Source organism: Protopterus annectens, chromosome 4.part0 (assembly GCF_019279795.1).
Source record: "Protopterus annectens isolate FY-2018-M chromosome 4.part0, PAN1.0, whole genome shotgun sequence".
Classification (NCBI taxonomy): Eukaryota; Metazoa; Chordata; order Ceratodontiformes; family Protopteridae; genus Protopterus; species Protopterus annectens.
The window spans coordinates 706,623,102-706,640,504 of NC_056733.1; the positions used below are offsets into that span (position 1 = coordinate 706,623,102).

A 17,403-nucleotide genomic window follows, 5' to 3' on the forward strand; every position below is an offset into this window, starting at 1 on the left:
GGCAGGTAGCTGCCAAGCCTGGGTTACCTGGGATAGCTCTGGTGAGCGAAAGCTGTACGTAAAACCAACCAACCAAACATGAACTGAGAATTGCTACACTGAATGTAGGCTCGCTGACAGAATGCAGCTTGGAAATGGATGACATGATGAAACTGAGGAGGCTGGGCATCCTATGCATCCACTAGAGGAGATAGAAGGGCAGTACAACAAAGCCACGTGGCTTGGGATCAAGAGTCTACTACTCAGGTGGAGGGCAGGCTAGAAATGGTGTAGGAATTGTGGTGAGAGAGAAGCTTCAGAAGGCACGAAGGATATCATCAGAATTAATGACAAGACTCATGGCAGTCAGACTACAATGCAATGAGAGGGCAGTATACATATCATCAGCCTATGCCCCACAGCAGGGTTGTGATAGTGAGAAAAAGAGTGCATTCAGACAGCAGTTGCAGGACCTACTAGATAAAGGACAAGAACTGGTGTTGATAATGGGTGACTTGAACAGGATATGAGGACTGCCTGGTTCCACATGAGTGGGGCAACAGGAATAAAGGAGAAGCCATTCTAGATGTCTGTCTGGCAAATGGCTTGATAGTAGCCAACACATGGTTCAGTAAGAGAGACAAGTCACAAGATCACATGCAATAGTAGTCAACATGCAACTCGGGCAGACTTCCTCCTAGTAAGGAAAAGGCACTGGAGCAGAAAAGGCACTGGAGCAGAATCCATGACTGCAAAGTCATCCCCAGTATAATAGTCGGCCCACAGCATAAACCGCTAGTCACCACAATCAGCTGCAAGCAGTGATCAGAGAAGGCTCTGAGGTCAACAGAGACCAGGCTGAAGACCTGGAAATTGATTGGAAAGAAAGCATAACTATTCAAGGAATTACTCAGGGCTCTAGCACCCCAAGAGGAGGAGGAAATAGGTGGAGTTGAAGAAGAATGGCAGCGCCTAATAACAGCATGTATTAGGACTACAGAAAAGATGTAGCCGAGCCAGGTGTGGAAATAAGTTAAATAAGGAAAGCTGGTGGTGGAATGCAGAAGTCCAGAAGTCATCAAAAGAAAAAAGGAGTGCAGGAAGATGTTGGAGACAAAAAAGACTGGCCAGGCTAGGAAGGACTACTGGTTGGCTAACAAAGAAGGTGCAAAAGCAAAGAATAGGGCATGAGAGGCACTGTACTAACTTCTGGAAAGTGACTCATTAAGGGGCAGAAAGAAACTATATCCGGTTGCAAAGCAAAGACAGAAAGATAAAGAAGACAGTCTGACACCGTTCATAAGGGATGCTAGAAACAGCCTGCTCACCAGCCCAGAGGACATAAAAGAAAGATGAAAGGAGTATTTCTAGCAGATTCTGAATGAAGAAAACCCCACTGAAGCTGTACTGCCCCAGAAACAACCTACGATGAGAGAAGGAGGAGCCCACCCTAGAAGAAGTAAGAACAGCACTAAGGAAGATGAAGTCAAGGAAAGCAACAGGCTCAGATGAGGTCATAGCAGATATGCTAAAGATGCTGGGCTGGGTGAGATAGGGGAGAAATGGCTCCTGAGGGTACTTAACAGCAGTGTGGAAAGAAAGGCGTATCCCAGATGACTGCAAAATAAGCACACTCATGCCAGTGTACAAGAACAAAGGGGACATCTACAGCTGTTGGCAGTACAGAGGCATCACACTCCTATCACACTGCATGAAAATTCTGGAGAGGGTGATTGATAAACAGATATGCAGAGTAGTAGAACGTAAGATGGGAGATGAGAAGTTTGGATTCGGATCAGGATGCAGCACAATTGACCTGATGTTTGCATTGAGACAGATACTTGAGAAGAAGCTAGAGATTAGGAGACCGTCCAACTGGGCACTCCTAGACTTGGAGAAATCACACAAGGTCACAAGAAAGCAGATCTGGGCAGTACTGCTGTAGTTTGAAGTCATAGAAACACTGGCAGAATTAGTGCAGGCTATGTACATCTGCGGTGGTGGTGCTGCGGTAGTTTTGTCGCCTCATAGCAAGATGTTGTCCCGTTCGATTCTCAGCTAGAGCGTCTGTGTGGAGGCATACGTGAATGGGGCGTGCCTTAGTTGAAGGTGGTGTGTCAGGGCTGGTAACCCGGTACGTAAAAATCCACTACCAATCATTAGCGGACCGGAGTTCCGCTGTGGCGAGCCCTAACCGGGAAAAGCCTAAAGACACAAACAAAGTGCAGGCCATGTACAAGGGCCCAATGACAAGTACGAACACTGTTCATCCTCACAGAGGGGTTCCCAGTGGGAGTGGATGTGCATCAGGGTTCAGTTCTGAGCCCACTGCTGTTCATACTGGTGATAGACTACATTAGCAAACAGGCTTGAGGGGACGGATCAACAAAGCTGCTGTATGCAGATGATGTGGCAAGTACAGGAAGACTCCGAGCTAGAACTTCAGAAAAGGATAGGAGAATGGAATTCAAATCTGAAGGCACATGGGATGAAATTAAGGAGAGAAAAGATGGTGGTAATGGCAGCAAATTGGGGAAATCAGAAAAAGCTGAGAATAGAGAAAGTATCTGGGAAGAGTAGTTGAGTAGTCTGAATGAAAAGGTCAAAGCTAGAATCAAGGGGGCTGCAGCCAACTGGCATAGAGTATCAGGTGTAGTCTATGACAGAAGAATGCCAAAGAAGCTGAAAAAGTAAGGTGTACAAGACAGTGGTGTGACCAGTACTACTGTATGGTACAGAAACCTGGGCAGTAAAGGCAGAACAGTTGATGAAGCTAGAGGTGATGGAAATGAAGTGCTTGAGAAAGGTGATAGGATTCACGCTGTAGGACAGATGAAGAAATGAGGACATAAGAGCAAAAGCCAAAGCAGCTCCAATTACAGAAAAGATCAGAGAGATCAGATTACAGTGGTTTGGGCACAAGTGTAGAAAAGCAGAAGACAATCTGGCGAGGAAGATTTGGCACAGACAGGAAGAAGTTAAGAGGAAGCGAGGACGTCCAGCAAAGAGGTGGATGGATTGTGTGAAAGGAGATCTGCGACAATCAGCCATGAGTGTTTAAGAAGGCAGGAGTGTGGACTGAATACAGAGCGTTGGCGACAGTTAACACGATACCCCGACCCGATGTAGAAAAAAATGGGAAAAGGGGGGCTGATGATTAACAGAGTTCACTGAATATGAATTATTACAAAATTTAAGAATGGATAAGAGTATACGGGTTATGATTCCAGACAAGGGGAGAGGAGTTGCTATATTTCATAGTAATGATTACTCTGATGAAATGTTAAACATATTATTTGATAATACCTATACAGGAATTTCAAAAAAATCATATCAATATAGCATATTCCTGAATAGATTCTTATTTGGAAGAATATTTGTTAGATGGAAGGATAGATCAGGATACTTATGAATTCCTCTACAGGAAAGATCCCCTGGTTCCGGTCTTTTCTGGTATCCCTAAATACACAAATGTATTGACAAACCACCTTTTAGGCCTATAGTGGCAGCCAGGGGATCTAAGATACATCCAATTACAGTATTTATAGATGCCTGTGTGCAACATGTTACAAAAAAAGTTTCACACTTGTTAAAAGATTCTTGGGAATTTTTGAAAAATATTAAAGAGGCTCTTTTTAGTGAGGAAGTGTTCTTTCTTACAGTTGATATAAAAGACCTGTTTACTTGTATTCCCAAAATGGAAGGTTTAACTTTTTTTGAAGAGGTATTATTTTTATACTCTGAGCTTGAGAATGGCTTGATTAAATTAATTTGTGAGTTTATGAGTATTGTCTTGGACAATAATTTCCTTTGGTTTGAAGGAGAATACTATCAACATATCAAGGGGGTTCCTATGGGAGCAGCATGCTCTCCTGTTTATGCCAATCTTGTTTTATTGGGTTGGGAAGATAAATATGTTATTGGTGGGTCCATATTGGGGTGATATTAAATTGTATTTACGTTACCTGGACGATATATTTATTTTATGGTCCGGTAAAGAAGGAGAAATTACTAAATTTATGGAATATTTAAATTCTACAACCCAATTTCTTGAGTTTACATTTCAATATAACAAAGATACTATTAATTTCTTGGCTACTACTATTTTAAAAGATAAAGGGGTATTTAAATCTTTAGTATATAGAAAAAAGACCTTTTGCAATGCTTATTTGCATTTTGAGAGTGAACATCCTTTGGGACAAAAAGTTAGTATAGTTAAAGGACAAGCAATAAGAATTGCTAGGATGACTTTGCATAAGGAGGATTTAGCTAAAGAGTTTAATAATATTTTTTAAATGTTTTTGGAGAGAGGTTATCCAATAGACTTTGTAGGAAATATTCTTCATGATATTTATACACAATGGAGTATTGGATACAAACCTTTATTAGGATCTAGTTTACAGGAAGAAACACAGGATAACAAAGTTACTGGTTCTAACAAATTTACCAAGGCCTGTGTTTTACAATACAATAGTAATATTGATTTGGTCCAGGAAGCCTTTGTAAAAAATTGGAACATTTTCAGGACTAAAAAAGATATTTTTAGAAAAAGTAGGACACAGGCCTTGATTTATATACAAGGTGGGTTATAATATTAAACAATTAGAGAATAGAACATTTTAGGGAGGTCAATAAAGGTACAAGGCCATGTGGCAGGTGTTCATATTGTACATACATAATGAAGGAACCACATGTTGTGTTAAACAATAGTGTTAGGAGTAAATTTTTCGTTAAGAAGGGTAACTGCAACACTAGGGGGGTAGTTTATTTGGCTTGGTGCATTACTAGTGGACATTTCTATGTGGGCAAGACTGAACGTATGCTTAAACATAGAATTTATGAACACCTAAATGACATCAAAAACAGAAAAACCACTAATGCCTTATATAGACATTCCTAGTGTTGTGATAATTTTGAGAAATATATGTTTGGAATTTTAGAAATAGTACATATTAATCCCAGAGGAGGGGATTGGAAAAATATTTTAAAGAAAAAAGAGAGCCAGTGGCAACTTAGACTGGCAGCTATGTTTATGCCAGGTCTCAACGACTAAGTTTCTCTGGCACCTATGTTGCATGAAAAAGCCAACATTATATATAGTTGCAACAACAAAAATCTTCAAATATAAAAGGTTTTTTTTACATTATTATATTCAAAAGCAGTTTATTAAGTTGTTTTTAGGTTTACACAATTGTTTTATGTAACAGTACTGTGTGTTTTTTTTTTTTTTTTTTAATAAATTTTTCTGTCTGTTATTGTCTTTTTAAATTGACAAATTGATCAAATGTGATGTCATAAGACTTTCAGTATTTAAATGTTAATTGAACTAGGTTCAGGTTTTATTTCTGATGAAGTCTCTCAGGAGATGAAAGCGCTAAAATGGTTTATTAAATTTGGCTACTTTGTACAGTTTTCGTACTCCGTTTCTGTCCATTCAGTGTCCGGTTTGTTTTGGTTATGGTTGGAGTTCACTGAAGTGATATCTGCTGCAAATGCCCAACATGAAGCCATTTCATTGATACAAAACTGTTAAAAAAAGGAATCTGGCACCTGATGTGGACCATCTGCAACATCCTCTTGCCAAACTTGTCCACTGTCCAAGATAGATGCTCTTGTCCAGAGATATGGAAGTTAGCTTTTACTTACATGGCAAGTACATCAATCCCAGGATCAAGCTCCAGATTCCAGACTTAAGCCTATCTGCAGAAACCCAATACTGTATCTGCCCTGTATGGGCTACAGCTTCAGATTCAGGATTTTGGCAACCTGCTCTGTGATGATTTGTAATGCCCGATACCAGCTGCTGCTGTTTTACTAGTGATAATGCCTCTAGGAGAATACAAAGAATCACCTGCTGCAGTTTACAGCTTCAGAATTCCCGTAAAAAGTTAACTACAAACAAAAACTGAAAATATTTTATTTCTTTGTGTACCATCCATCCAACAGATATTAGGGAACCTACAGCTTTAAACAATTAAACCCCTCATGGTCTCCATAAGGCAAAGTTGAACAAAATAATCAGATAAAGCTTGCAAGTCATCATGCTGTCAACATTTTTCCATCTCTCAAAATTTGCTTCCCTTAGAAATACTCTGATGTGCAAAATTTTAACCTTAATCAAAAGCTACAGACAGTAAATGAAAACCTCACTGCAAAGAATACTCCACAATATCAGCCTAACAGACACTAACTTAAAAGGCTCACCAAATACCACAGTGGGTGGTCTTATTTTACTCCGACCTGAAAGAATGAAGTCCCTCCATGCACTTTAGATCACTAACAATCCTGTACTTAAATAAAGCCTCTCAGTCAGCCTGTAAGCTGGCAAGAGAACAATTTCTACTACTAGCAAAATCTGAAGCCAGTTTGGTTTCCCCTGTCCAGTCCATTAAGCATAATGGAGACATGAGAAAAAGGAGATAAATCATTTAAATTATAGAAAAACACTGGCAAAGTTAAAAAAGCCAAAATGTAAATGTATGCACAGAAGCATGTTATTGGTCCAAACCACAACGGTGACCTAGTCATGCTGTGGTACATAACACCACGGTGACAGTCATTCTCTATATGATGCATAACACAGCAGTCAGTACAATGTCAAAGTCTCCTTGATGCTGACTGATCTCTATATGGAGCCAAAGTAAACACCTCCAGTATTAAATTATATGTCCTTCTGAAACCACTCACCTTTCTCTGCAGATACTGCAGTGACCACAGCTTCCTCCAAAGTAGGTCAACATGCTGACAGTGACTTGTGTTATTACATAATAGCATAAAAAACCCAATGTAGTGACAACCCACACACAGCAAAGAACAATGTGGATTCTTTCACACTGTTCTACACTTAATAGCATCCTACCATTGCCTCACTTTGGGAAAACGTTAAAAGATGTATTAAAAGGCAACCACTGAAAGTATAAATGTGGCATGTGCTGAATTGTTAACCAGGAGTGCAGAAGGCTAAATAAATCAACACTAACAGGCTTTGTCACTTGTAAAGCATTTGCACAGTTCTGAAGGCAGCACTCCCAGTTCCTGACCTTGCAACAGTCCATTCCTTTACCTTGATAATGACTCGTTGGTCAGACTGATCCTCAAGGATACTATCTGTAGGGTAGGACTCAATCTGCTGACGAATAGCTGATGCAATGGCAGGAACAAAGGCCAGAGGGTTCAAATCCAGGTCATCGCACAGAATCTCAGCAAACATTTCTGGCGTCATTAGCTTTTCTGGAAAACAAGAATGAATTACTGAATTAAATGAAATTCAACTTCTGCACTTTCCAAAAAGTGCCAGACATAGTACTGGAAAGCATCAGGAGGCCATAATCTTCCTTGGCAAACTTAATACAAAATTCTTTATTCAGGAGGCATATAGTTTTATTGCATTTTTACTAATGTCTCAGAAGACTTATTGTACAATTGTCAAAATTAAAACTAAAACACCTTATGACACACCGGCTTTACCACAAAAATAATGAATACATTCAATGGCAGAACGTAAATATGTAGCAGCAAAAAAATATACAGGACTTCAAGATGTAACATCTGTACAGTTCATATTTCTTAACCTCTTAGCAGAAGAATTCTGGACAAATTAAAAATAATGGGGTGGGTGGGGGGCAAAGGCCCAAAATTCAGGGTCAGATTTTAAACACTGGTCATACAAACTTAAGAAACTTGACAGAAATGCTATTGCAAAATCTGTTCAAAGAGTCTACAGTCTAACATTCTGCATCATATCCATTTATTCTGCAGGTGTTGTGAACTTCTGCTCAGTACATGGAGTACAATCATGGCCAAGAATACTACTTTATACAGCTGATATTACAACAGAAGTAAAAAAGTATATTTTATCAGAACCCTCCCCCCATCTTCAATGTGCCCAACATTTAGCATGTTCACTAATAAGTGTTGGGGTCAAATTCAGTTTCAGGCTGCAGTGAAACTTTTTTTTTTTGTAAGTTGATCATCCTGTTAGTCCCTAAACGTTTCATAATAAACTCTCAAAGGGAGGCCAAGATATGGCATATTACATATAGATACATCAGCATGTTTAGAAGTACTAGTTGCCACCATCTACCATTTTGTACTACAGCAAGTTACAACTAGGAATGTTTCAAACTTCTTCTCAACATGCAAAACACAGTAATGGCCTAGAATACTTCTTTACTGAGTTGTTCTTACAGCAGAATTAAAAACCGTATGCATTTTAGATTAAATAAAGTCAGCTGTAATACGCAGTGGATACATTGCCATGCTTTTAAGTGGCTAACGTTTTCAAGTCAAATTCAGACATTTAGAGGTGTCTTACACTGAAAACAGATTACAATTGCAGTCTTACAGCATTTAGCAAGAAGACACACCTATTACCTGAGAGAGTTCCATAATGAAATTTTATATGAGGATGTAGATACAGAATTCCAAACAGAGGTGCCAGGGTTTTGATTCATATGCCTTTACTGTTACAGTCAGACATTGGACATTATACTTTGTTTTAACTGAGTGTGTTGTGCTAAACATCTGCTCAATATGCATAGTACATCACTGATCTAAAATACGTGAGACGCCCTTCACAAATAAATGTTACCCAGAAACATATTCCCATTTGCAAAATGAGAGTTTAATATGTGAAATGTCTGAACAAGGGATGCACAGAATCTCTTATGGGTAGAAGAGAATTATTTATGTAGATAATCCTGTTATTCCCTAAAAGGTTTCATAATGAACTCAAAGTGACTTTTAACAGACCGCTATTACATCTATACGTTTAGAGGTGCTCACTTCCAGACAACTGCATTATACCCAGTTTTCACTTGGAGTGCTCTTTTGAACTTCAGTGAGCATCACACACTTATTCCTAGAATATTCCTCTTTTAGTACTAAAAGTTATTGCATCACAAGTAAGCATCCTACACTTTTAACCAAAATGTGTTCAGTTCTAACAAGCCAAAGCAATAATGCTACAATTTCCTAGCAGTTAGAGAGGTGGAGGACAAATTCAGAGGTATGTTTTGTAACAAGACACACACTTATTTCCTGCAAGTTTTGTAATAAAATCTGAAAGCAGAAACAAGACACAGCCTTTCAGAGAGACACCGGAGGCTTTAGTTCATAAGCCTTTGCTGCCACAGTCTGACATTTCTGCATTACACTCAAGTTTCTATTTTGGACGACATGTTGATCTTTTACTCAATACACTGAGACAGCAATGGTTTAAAATATATACATTTTTTTATTGAGTGGTGAGGACTTGTGTAAAAATCATAGTAATGAATAATGATTTTTTTTTTAAACTGGACTTGTGACCTCGCCCCCCCCTTCCAAGTTAGGCTTGTGCAACAAACTACATTACACAAAGTGAATGTGTCATTATAGGTGGAACCATTAGCACAGTGCATTTTGTAGTGTAGATTTAATGACATTGAGAAATTTACTGTAACACCCCATATAATTAAGCAGAAATACTCCTTTATTGCTAGTCACTACCAACAGTCGTCTCAAATAGCAATGTGGGTGCTCTTTTCCATCACTCAGTTCACAGGAAATGTCTATTTTGCATTTTTTCACACTGACATTCTCCGCATATATGAAATGTCACTGGTGTGCTCTGATGAAATGAGAAGCAAAAATACTCAATCTAGGAAACTATAATTTCTATTACCTCTAAATATTACATATTTTACATACTCAGACAGGCATGCACACGAGATTCTATTATCTCCTTTTCCTAAAAGCTATTAGGGTATGCAAAACAAAGTGAATTGGGGGGGGGGGTCTAATCCTAAAAAACAATATGTTGAAGCAGCAGGGAGACACAGTCATTTGTAATCCAGGTGTAATTCAGGTGAATATGAACCAGAATGGCCTTGAAATTTGACAAGGTATAACAAATGGGTAGCCTTCAGTCCTCTCCACAGCAAAATAAACTAAAGCTATTAAAGACAAAGGTGGGATTTCGAACATACATTCAAGTGACATGGATATTTATGTATGAAGCATATACAACCAAAAAAAAAAAGTCAGCACTCTGAAATAGACATCCTAAAAATGCTCAGTTAATGGGTTATGTCCCAGCTGAAAATTCTACCAAAGGACATGTCCACACCCTTAACACACCTAATTTTAAAGCCTGTATTAAACAGTTTTGCCACTCAGAGTTTCAATACCATCTTAAAATGTAAGCACAAAAGACCCTTAAAGCAAAATGATTTCAAAAGATGAGCCATCAGAAAAGTTAACTGTAGATCAGTGTGCATGTAACCTTTAAGAAGCTAACCAAGGGCTTGCACAAGTGTATAAATAGCACGTGCAAGTATGCCATTTTATAGTAAGCTGTTGAGATGTAAGCACTGTATGGAAGGTCTGATATTGATAAAAAATATTCAAATGACTATGGAAAATGTTTGAAATGAAGTATGAATTGGCATACAAGAGGAAACTACTGCATTTCGCTAAGCATGTATTTTTCATAGGTGTGTCCTAGGTAATGGCTCTGGAGCCTTTACAAGCCTAGCCCATGGGATTACCCTGGCATTGTAACACCTGATCTTAGTTCCCAGTGCTCTATTGAGTAGAGCCACTGGAGTGATCCCCAGGGTGAATTTTCCATTTCCCATCGACTCATCAAGATTTCTCTTGAAGAGGGCCAGTGAGGCGCTCCTCTTGACATGTATGGGAAGTCTATTCCATAGCATGGGCAGTCTCTGGGCTATGAACCTGTCCCTCCAGCTGGTTCTGTTGATTGTGGTAATGAGGTTGAGGTCACTGGAGCATGTAGTGCGGAGGGCTTGGGATTTCTTTAGATGTAGCATTTCTAGCAGAGCTGTGTTACACATAGCTTTTTAAGCCAAGCAGAGATTGTCTCTAAGTAGGCGATATGAGACAGAATAGTTGGGAGTTTTTTTTAGTCTGTCCATATAGGGCAGTGTTTAAGGCTTAGGATCTTTTTTGTGAGGTACTTTTGCAGCCTCTCCAGTTGTTGCAGGTGTCTAGTGAGGTACATGCCAAATGGGGCACTGTAATCGATGACTGGCCTAATGAGGGAAGAGTAGAGGGAGACCAGGACCTCTTTCTTCCTGGATGCAAAACCCTTAGTAATGAGATGTGCCACATAGAAGGACTTTTTGACTACAAAGGCAATGTGGTAGTCAAAAGAGAGGGTGCTGTCAACTTGTGTTCCCAGATCTCTTATAACTCCTTCTGTGTTCAGTGGACTGACATCGATGTGGTAGTTCACGGGAACTGGGTTTTCCCCAAAAGGGATGACGACATTTTTTGGCAATGAGCTTAAGGCCAAGGTTCTGACACCAGTTGTTGGTCTCAGTGAGGCCTTTCTGTAGGATGTCGTCATCACTTGGCGAGTTAATTATGGCTCCCAACTTGCAATCGTCTGCAAACTTTGCAGCCAGAGTCCCTTTGTGTTGGCCTGGACTTCAGAGAAGTAGATACCAAACAGGAGAGGACCCAACTCTGTGGGACTCCACTCGTGACTGGTCAGCAGCCTGACTTGGAGTCAGCTATTTTCACGCTGTCGGTTCCATCGGTGAGCCAGTTTGCAACCCATCACATTAAAGATATCCGAGTTATCAGAAGTGTATTGTATTCACGTTTGTGCAGTACTACAGTAAAGTTATTTCACAAAATACAGTCATTACAGAACATATTTTGCAAAGTACAGACTTTCAATGAGTTTATTGAGCATTTGAAAGTTATTACAAGCTCACAGAACAGTTTGTTCTTATACACTTACAAGGGCCATATTTTTCAGTGTGTTTCTGCATACTTTGTGGGCATGGCTGATGGATTTCGAAAACCCAGTGCACTTGTGTTTGACAATAACACTTCAGAAAACTGGAGAGCACTTGAACAAGAGTACGACATTTTCATACAAGCTGCATTTTCTGATAAAGATGACTGTACAAAGGCATTTATTCTACTTAATTTACCTGGGTCAGAAGCTATTGAAAGGAAGCATTCATTTGTGTATTCACCTGCTGTCTATGCAGGAGACGCTAAGTCAAGGGAAGACTCGGAGTGCTTCAAACGTAAATTCAGAAAGTGTGTAACCCCCAGACAAATGTTACAATGGAAAGACACAAGGGAACAAAGGCCTGGTGAAACTTTTGCAGCATATTTAATGGACTTGAGAAACAAAGCTAAAACATGCAGATTTGGTGATTTAAGGGATGAGTTAATAAAAGACAGACGTGTGGTACTAAAGATGATGCTGTGAGAAAGATTTTGCTTTGTGACAGTGATTTAATTTTGAATAAGGCCATTGAGATTTTTCAGATGAGTTCATAGAAAATCACACAAATATGCTTACAAATGAGAATAGCTCTAGAAGGCACAATGACAACGCTCATGTTGATAGCATGCAGTGAAAAGAAACTGCCCCCCAAGCACATGGCAGCAACTGTAGTCTCTGCAGCACTCACTGGTAAACCCCAGAGCTTTCCAGCAAATTCCAGAGTTCACACAGTCTCAGTAAAGTATAAGAGAGAGTTAGCAAACAAAGCATGGGCCCCAAATTTTCACAACCAACTGTCACAACTGTTGTGGAAATCATAAATCTAAAAGGGAAACATGTTTAACTTTTTGGTCAACAATGCTACAAAGGCAATAAATGGAATAATTTCAAAAGGTTTTGTAAATCAAAAGGCCTACATTCTTTTATTAAAAGGGAACGCTAAGAAACAAGTTGATCAATCAGAAAGCTGCAACCCTACTCTTTATGTTGGTGTTTCAGTGCTTTATGAAGCAGTCAACGCAGCAGACTTGAGGGCAAAGAATGAAGTATTTTGTACTGGTCGGATAAATGGCAAACCCACAGAGCTGAAAGTTGGCACAAGTTCCAAGTGCAGTGTTATGTCAGCAGAAACATCTGCTAGTGTATGTCATGGTGAAATGTTTGGCAAGGTGTTTGTAGCTGGTTGCTTATGGAGGTGAAGAAATTCAGACTGAAGTCTCAGTAGTGCTTTCATGTTACTCTGCTGGGAGAAGCTACAAATTATTTTATGTGGACAAGAGGCAAGTCCAGTCATTATTAGGGCTCAGAGACGGTTTGAAAATGGGACTGCTTTCATCTAACAAGGAAGTCCATCATGTTAGCTTAAAAGACCACTACTCTAATTTCACCCAGTACATTTTTTCTACCTATGCTGATCTTTTTGAAGACAAATTAGGGAAACTTCCAGTTGTGTACTTCATGAAGTTACATCCAGATGTCAATCCTATCAGGCCAGCTCAAAAAATTCCAATAGCCATGGAGGACAAACGAGTCAGATAAAATGATGCGGAAAGGTGCGATTTTGTCCAGGTGCAGAACCAATCTAATAGGTATCTTCCATGGTGGTAGCTCATAAGAAAAGCTCAGATGACATCAGGATATGTATTGATCCAAGAGATTTGAACAAAGCACTAAAAAGACATCTAATGCACACAGTTGAAGATGTAGCATTTATGCCAAATGCTACTGTTTTTTCTGTCTTAGATGCAAAGAATTCATTTTGGCAAATTCAGCTTGACAAGAAATCATCATTGCTCACTACTGACAGTATTCCGTTTGGCAGGTATAGATTTTTGAGAATGCCATTTTGGATAAATTCTGCAAGTGAAATCCTTCAGCATGCAATGGAGCAACTTTTTTCTGGGTAACCTTGTGCTATTACAGTAGATGACATGTTAGTAAGGAGGTAATGGCGAAGGAACCATGACAGAAACCTCAGAAAAGTTCTGGAAAGGGCACGTCAAGTGAATCTTAAGCTCGATCCACAAAAATGCAAATTCAGGCTACAAGAGGTTACTTATGTTGGTCATTTATTTACTAGTTCAGCCTATGACCAGACCCTTGAAAGCAAACCGCCATTCTTGAGATGCCAGCTACAGACAATGTTCAAGCTCTGCAAAGTTTTCTTGGCACCATTAACTACCTCGGCAAGTTCATACCAAACTTGAGCTTACTTTCAGTACTGCTTAGAGAGCTGACACGTAAAGATATGTCCTGGTCTTGGATAGAGCAACACCTAAGAGCAACAGAGAACTGCTAGTCCACCAACTCTCGGATACTATGATGTTCACAAGCCAGTTACTTTTTCATGTAATGCTTCAAAAATTGGTCTTGGTGCAGTCATTCTACAATTGGGTCAACCTGTTGCCTATACACAGAGAACTCATACCTAAACTGAAATGCGGTATGCCCAGATTGAGAAACCGCTTTTGGCAACTGTGTTTGCATGTTCAAAGTTCCATAATTATATTAATGGTAGACCTATCCAGATCGAAACAGACCACCAACCACTAGTCACTATCTTAAGAAATTATGTATTCAGCTCCAGCCAGACTGCAACGTATGATGCTGAGATTGCAAAAGTATCATTTCACTCTTGTCTACAAGAAAGGCAGACTTCTTTATCTTGCTGATGCATTATCCAGATCACCCAGAAACACCACAGAATGGCATGATGAGAACCTTGATTTTGAAGTGATGGAAGTGAGAAAACCTTCTTCACACATCCTGATGAGCCGAGGGATCACACAGCCACACATCCAATTTTACAAAGGCTCAACCACTTTATCAAGGATGGCCGTCAAAGCAATCTAGCTTACCTCAAGAAAAACAATCTTATGTTCCGTACAGGAATGAGATTTTGTCTGACAAAGGTATCATTATGTAAGGTCTGAAAGTAACTGTTAAAAAGTCCTTGCAACAAGGGTACATTGCTATCATGCATTGTGGTCACCCAGGAGCAGACTACCAAAAGAAGGGCAAGAGGTCTAGTACTTTGGCCTTATATGTCACAAAACATTGAGAGAGCACTTACCTTGCTTCGTGTGTAATAGTACAAAGCCACATCAACAGAAAGAACCACTTCAGCTAAACCGGATTCTTGAACTACCTTGGTCGACAGTAGCCGACATTTTCAAGTGAAATGGTCAACATTATTCGGTGTTAGCAGAATCTTACTCCAACTGGTTCAAGACTAACCCATTTCCTAACCTAGCATCCAGTAGTGTCATACTAAGATGAAGCATCACTTTGCACTCCATGGTAGTCCGCACAAAGTTATTTCTGACAATGGCAAGCAGTTTAAAAGCCAACAGCTCAAAAGATTTACCGAAGAGTGGGACTTCACTCATGTTACAAGTAGTCCCGAGTATCCACAGTCAAATGTTTTTGCAGAATGTGCAGTTCAAAGTGCAAAACAGCTACTAGAGAAGTCACAGAGAGACAAGTGACATTTTCCTGAATCTTTTGTTTCTCATGAGGAACGTTTCTAAGATTCATCTTGGTTCACATGTTCAAACTTCTGTCGAGACAAACCAAAACCACATTACCAATCAGTAGTCAGTTGTTGGTTCACATGTCAAAACCAGATCAGTGAAAACCAATTTGTTGAAGAAGAGTTTAACTCAGAAGTCCTACTATGATAAGACCAGCAAACTGCTCAATCCATTACGAGAACAAGTGGTAAGGATCTACAATTTCATAGGTTATGATCTTATTGGTGTCGTGATGAATATTTGCCTACAGCCCAGACTGTACATTGTGGAATCACAAGGAACAGAGTTTAGGCAGAAGCAGAAACACTTGAGACCGGTGTCACAGCTTATACCACAGCACATAGCTTGTGAGAAAGACTATCTCAGAGTGAGTTGTCTGGTGTCCCAAATTCAGAGGAAGTTCCAGAGAATATTCCTGTTCCTGTGACAAATCCAAAAGTTCCTGATACGAGTTGTTCACCGACTGTCCCTGTTGATAAATTCAGTCCAGATTGCTACTTTACGAGATCCAGTTGTATCTCCAGACCATGCAACAGATACAAGGCAATTAGAACATGAACACTGTGTTTGCTTCTAAGGTCTATAACAACACGTCAACTCTAATGTTTTTACCAAGGGCAATCTTTGAGAGAGAGGATATAGACATATGTGTGTGCATGTACTTTAAGAAGCTATCCAAGGGCTTGCACAAGTGTATACATTCTGAGCACGTGCAAGTCTGACTGCCATTTTGTAGTAAGCTGTTGAGATGCATCTATGTATGGTCCGTTAACCAGTTTGTTTATATTTTATGATGCTGCTATCCATCTTGATGTGTTTCTATGTATTAAAGCATCTAAACGAAACACCCCACCTGCTTGTCATCTATGTTAGACAATGATAAGTGACAGTAACAGTCTGAAATGCTGAGACTCGTTCGTGCAAGTCCTGAAATGGCAAGACTGAATGACCAGAAATAATGACTTATTTGTGACTAGTATGATATTACTGCTACATAGAAAATTCCCTTTCTTCAATGTATGGTGCTCTGAGTTGGTATACGTGCAGGGCCGGGTGGGGGGTCAAAGCCACACTGCATCAACCAAAGTTTAAGGGGAATAGCAATGTTCAACATTCTCTGTTACACTCTAGTTATTTTTCACAGCGTTTCTGGATTACGAGACTTGACATTTCAATATCAGAAAACATTGTCAGTTACAAAAAATACTCAAGAATGTTAGTCTCCTCAGAGATTTAAACGACAGACATTGCAGCTTATTTAAAACAAGCCATTTTATGAATAAGAAAACTGCTGGTCACAAGGCTTGCTTGTGATATCCATGAGTAAAAGCAGTTATGTCCTGAAGAGATATCCATTTAAATATAATGCCCGCATTCACAGGTGTAAAGTACACTTGTCATGTTAATGTACACTGAGAATACAAAATGGAAATGGACAATAAAAGTCAATTAACTGCTAAGTGTTGGGGGGGGGGTCACTTTCAACAAGATAACTGTGCAAGGCTGAAGGTGAGCTAAGCATCTGTCTTACCATTCATGTTCCATGTAAATGCGTCACGAAGCTTCTGACCATCAATTTCCATATCTAGTCGGATCGGAACCAGAACCTCTGGCTGGGAGGCATTCTCATGAATCACTGCTGGGTCATGGTCATCAAAACTGCGATAAAAATCAATCAAGCATTAAGAATAGAATAGCATGAAGTCATACTGGTTCCAATGGCTGCGGACGGACGTATTTATGCTTTTCATACTTGCTCTACAGTATGTGGAGGGACACAAGAAATGCCATAAATCATCACCCAGTTAACTCAAACCATAAACAATATGAATCCACTAAACAAACCTATCTATGAAAATGGCCCTCATTTTCATTTTGGGGCAATCGAAGTTATAAACCAAAACAAAAGGTCCACATAGTCACAGGCACTGCACAGAAAGAAGAAACTCTCACAACACACAATGAATAGCTTAAAAGATACAATTGTAATTTATTTGAAAAATAAATAAAATACTGAGCACTTTCATCCCAGCAACTCTGGTCTTCATCAGAATATTTTGTGATTAAAAAAAACAGACAAAACAAAACAAAAAAAAAAAAAAAAAAAAAAAAAACCAGTATGTACCTACTATAAATGTA

General features: G+C 39.4%; 1 protein-coding gene across 1 annotated transcript in view; it reads right to left on the bottom strand.

Annotated features, from left to right (window-relative positions):
* Nucleotides 1–17,132, bottom strand: part of SMARCB1 (SWI/SNF related, matrix associated, actin dependent regulator of chromatin, subfamily b, member 1) — a 275,898-nt gene extending 258,766 nt beyond the window's left edge. The window contains exons 1-3 of the mRNA XM_044069770.1: nucleotides 17,110–17,132; nucleotides 16,796–16,923; nucleotides 7,043–7,209 (exon numbers count right to left, since the gene is read on the bottom strand). Coding sequence (XP_043925705.1) covers nucleotides 7,043–7,209; nucleotides 16,796–16,923; nucleotides 17,110–17,132 — 318 coding nt within the window. The remainder of the gene's footprint in view (nucleotides 1–7,042; nucleotides 7,210–16,795; nucleotides 16,924–17,109) is intronic.
* Between the last annotated feature and the right edge of the window lie 271 nt (nucleotides 17,133–17,403).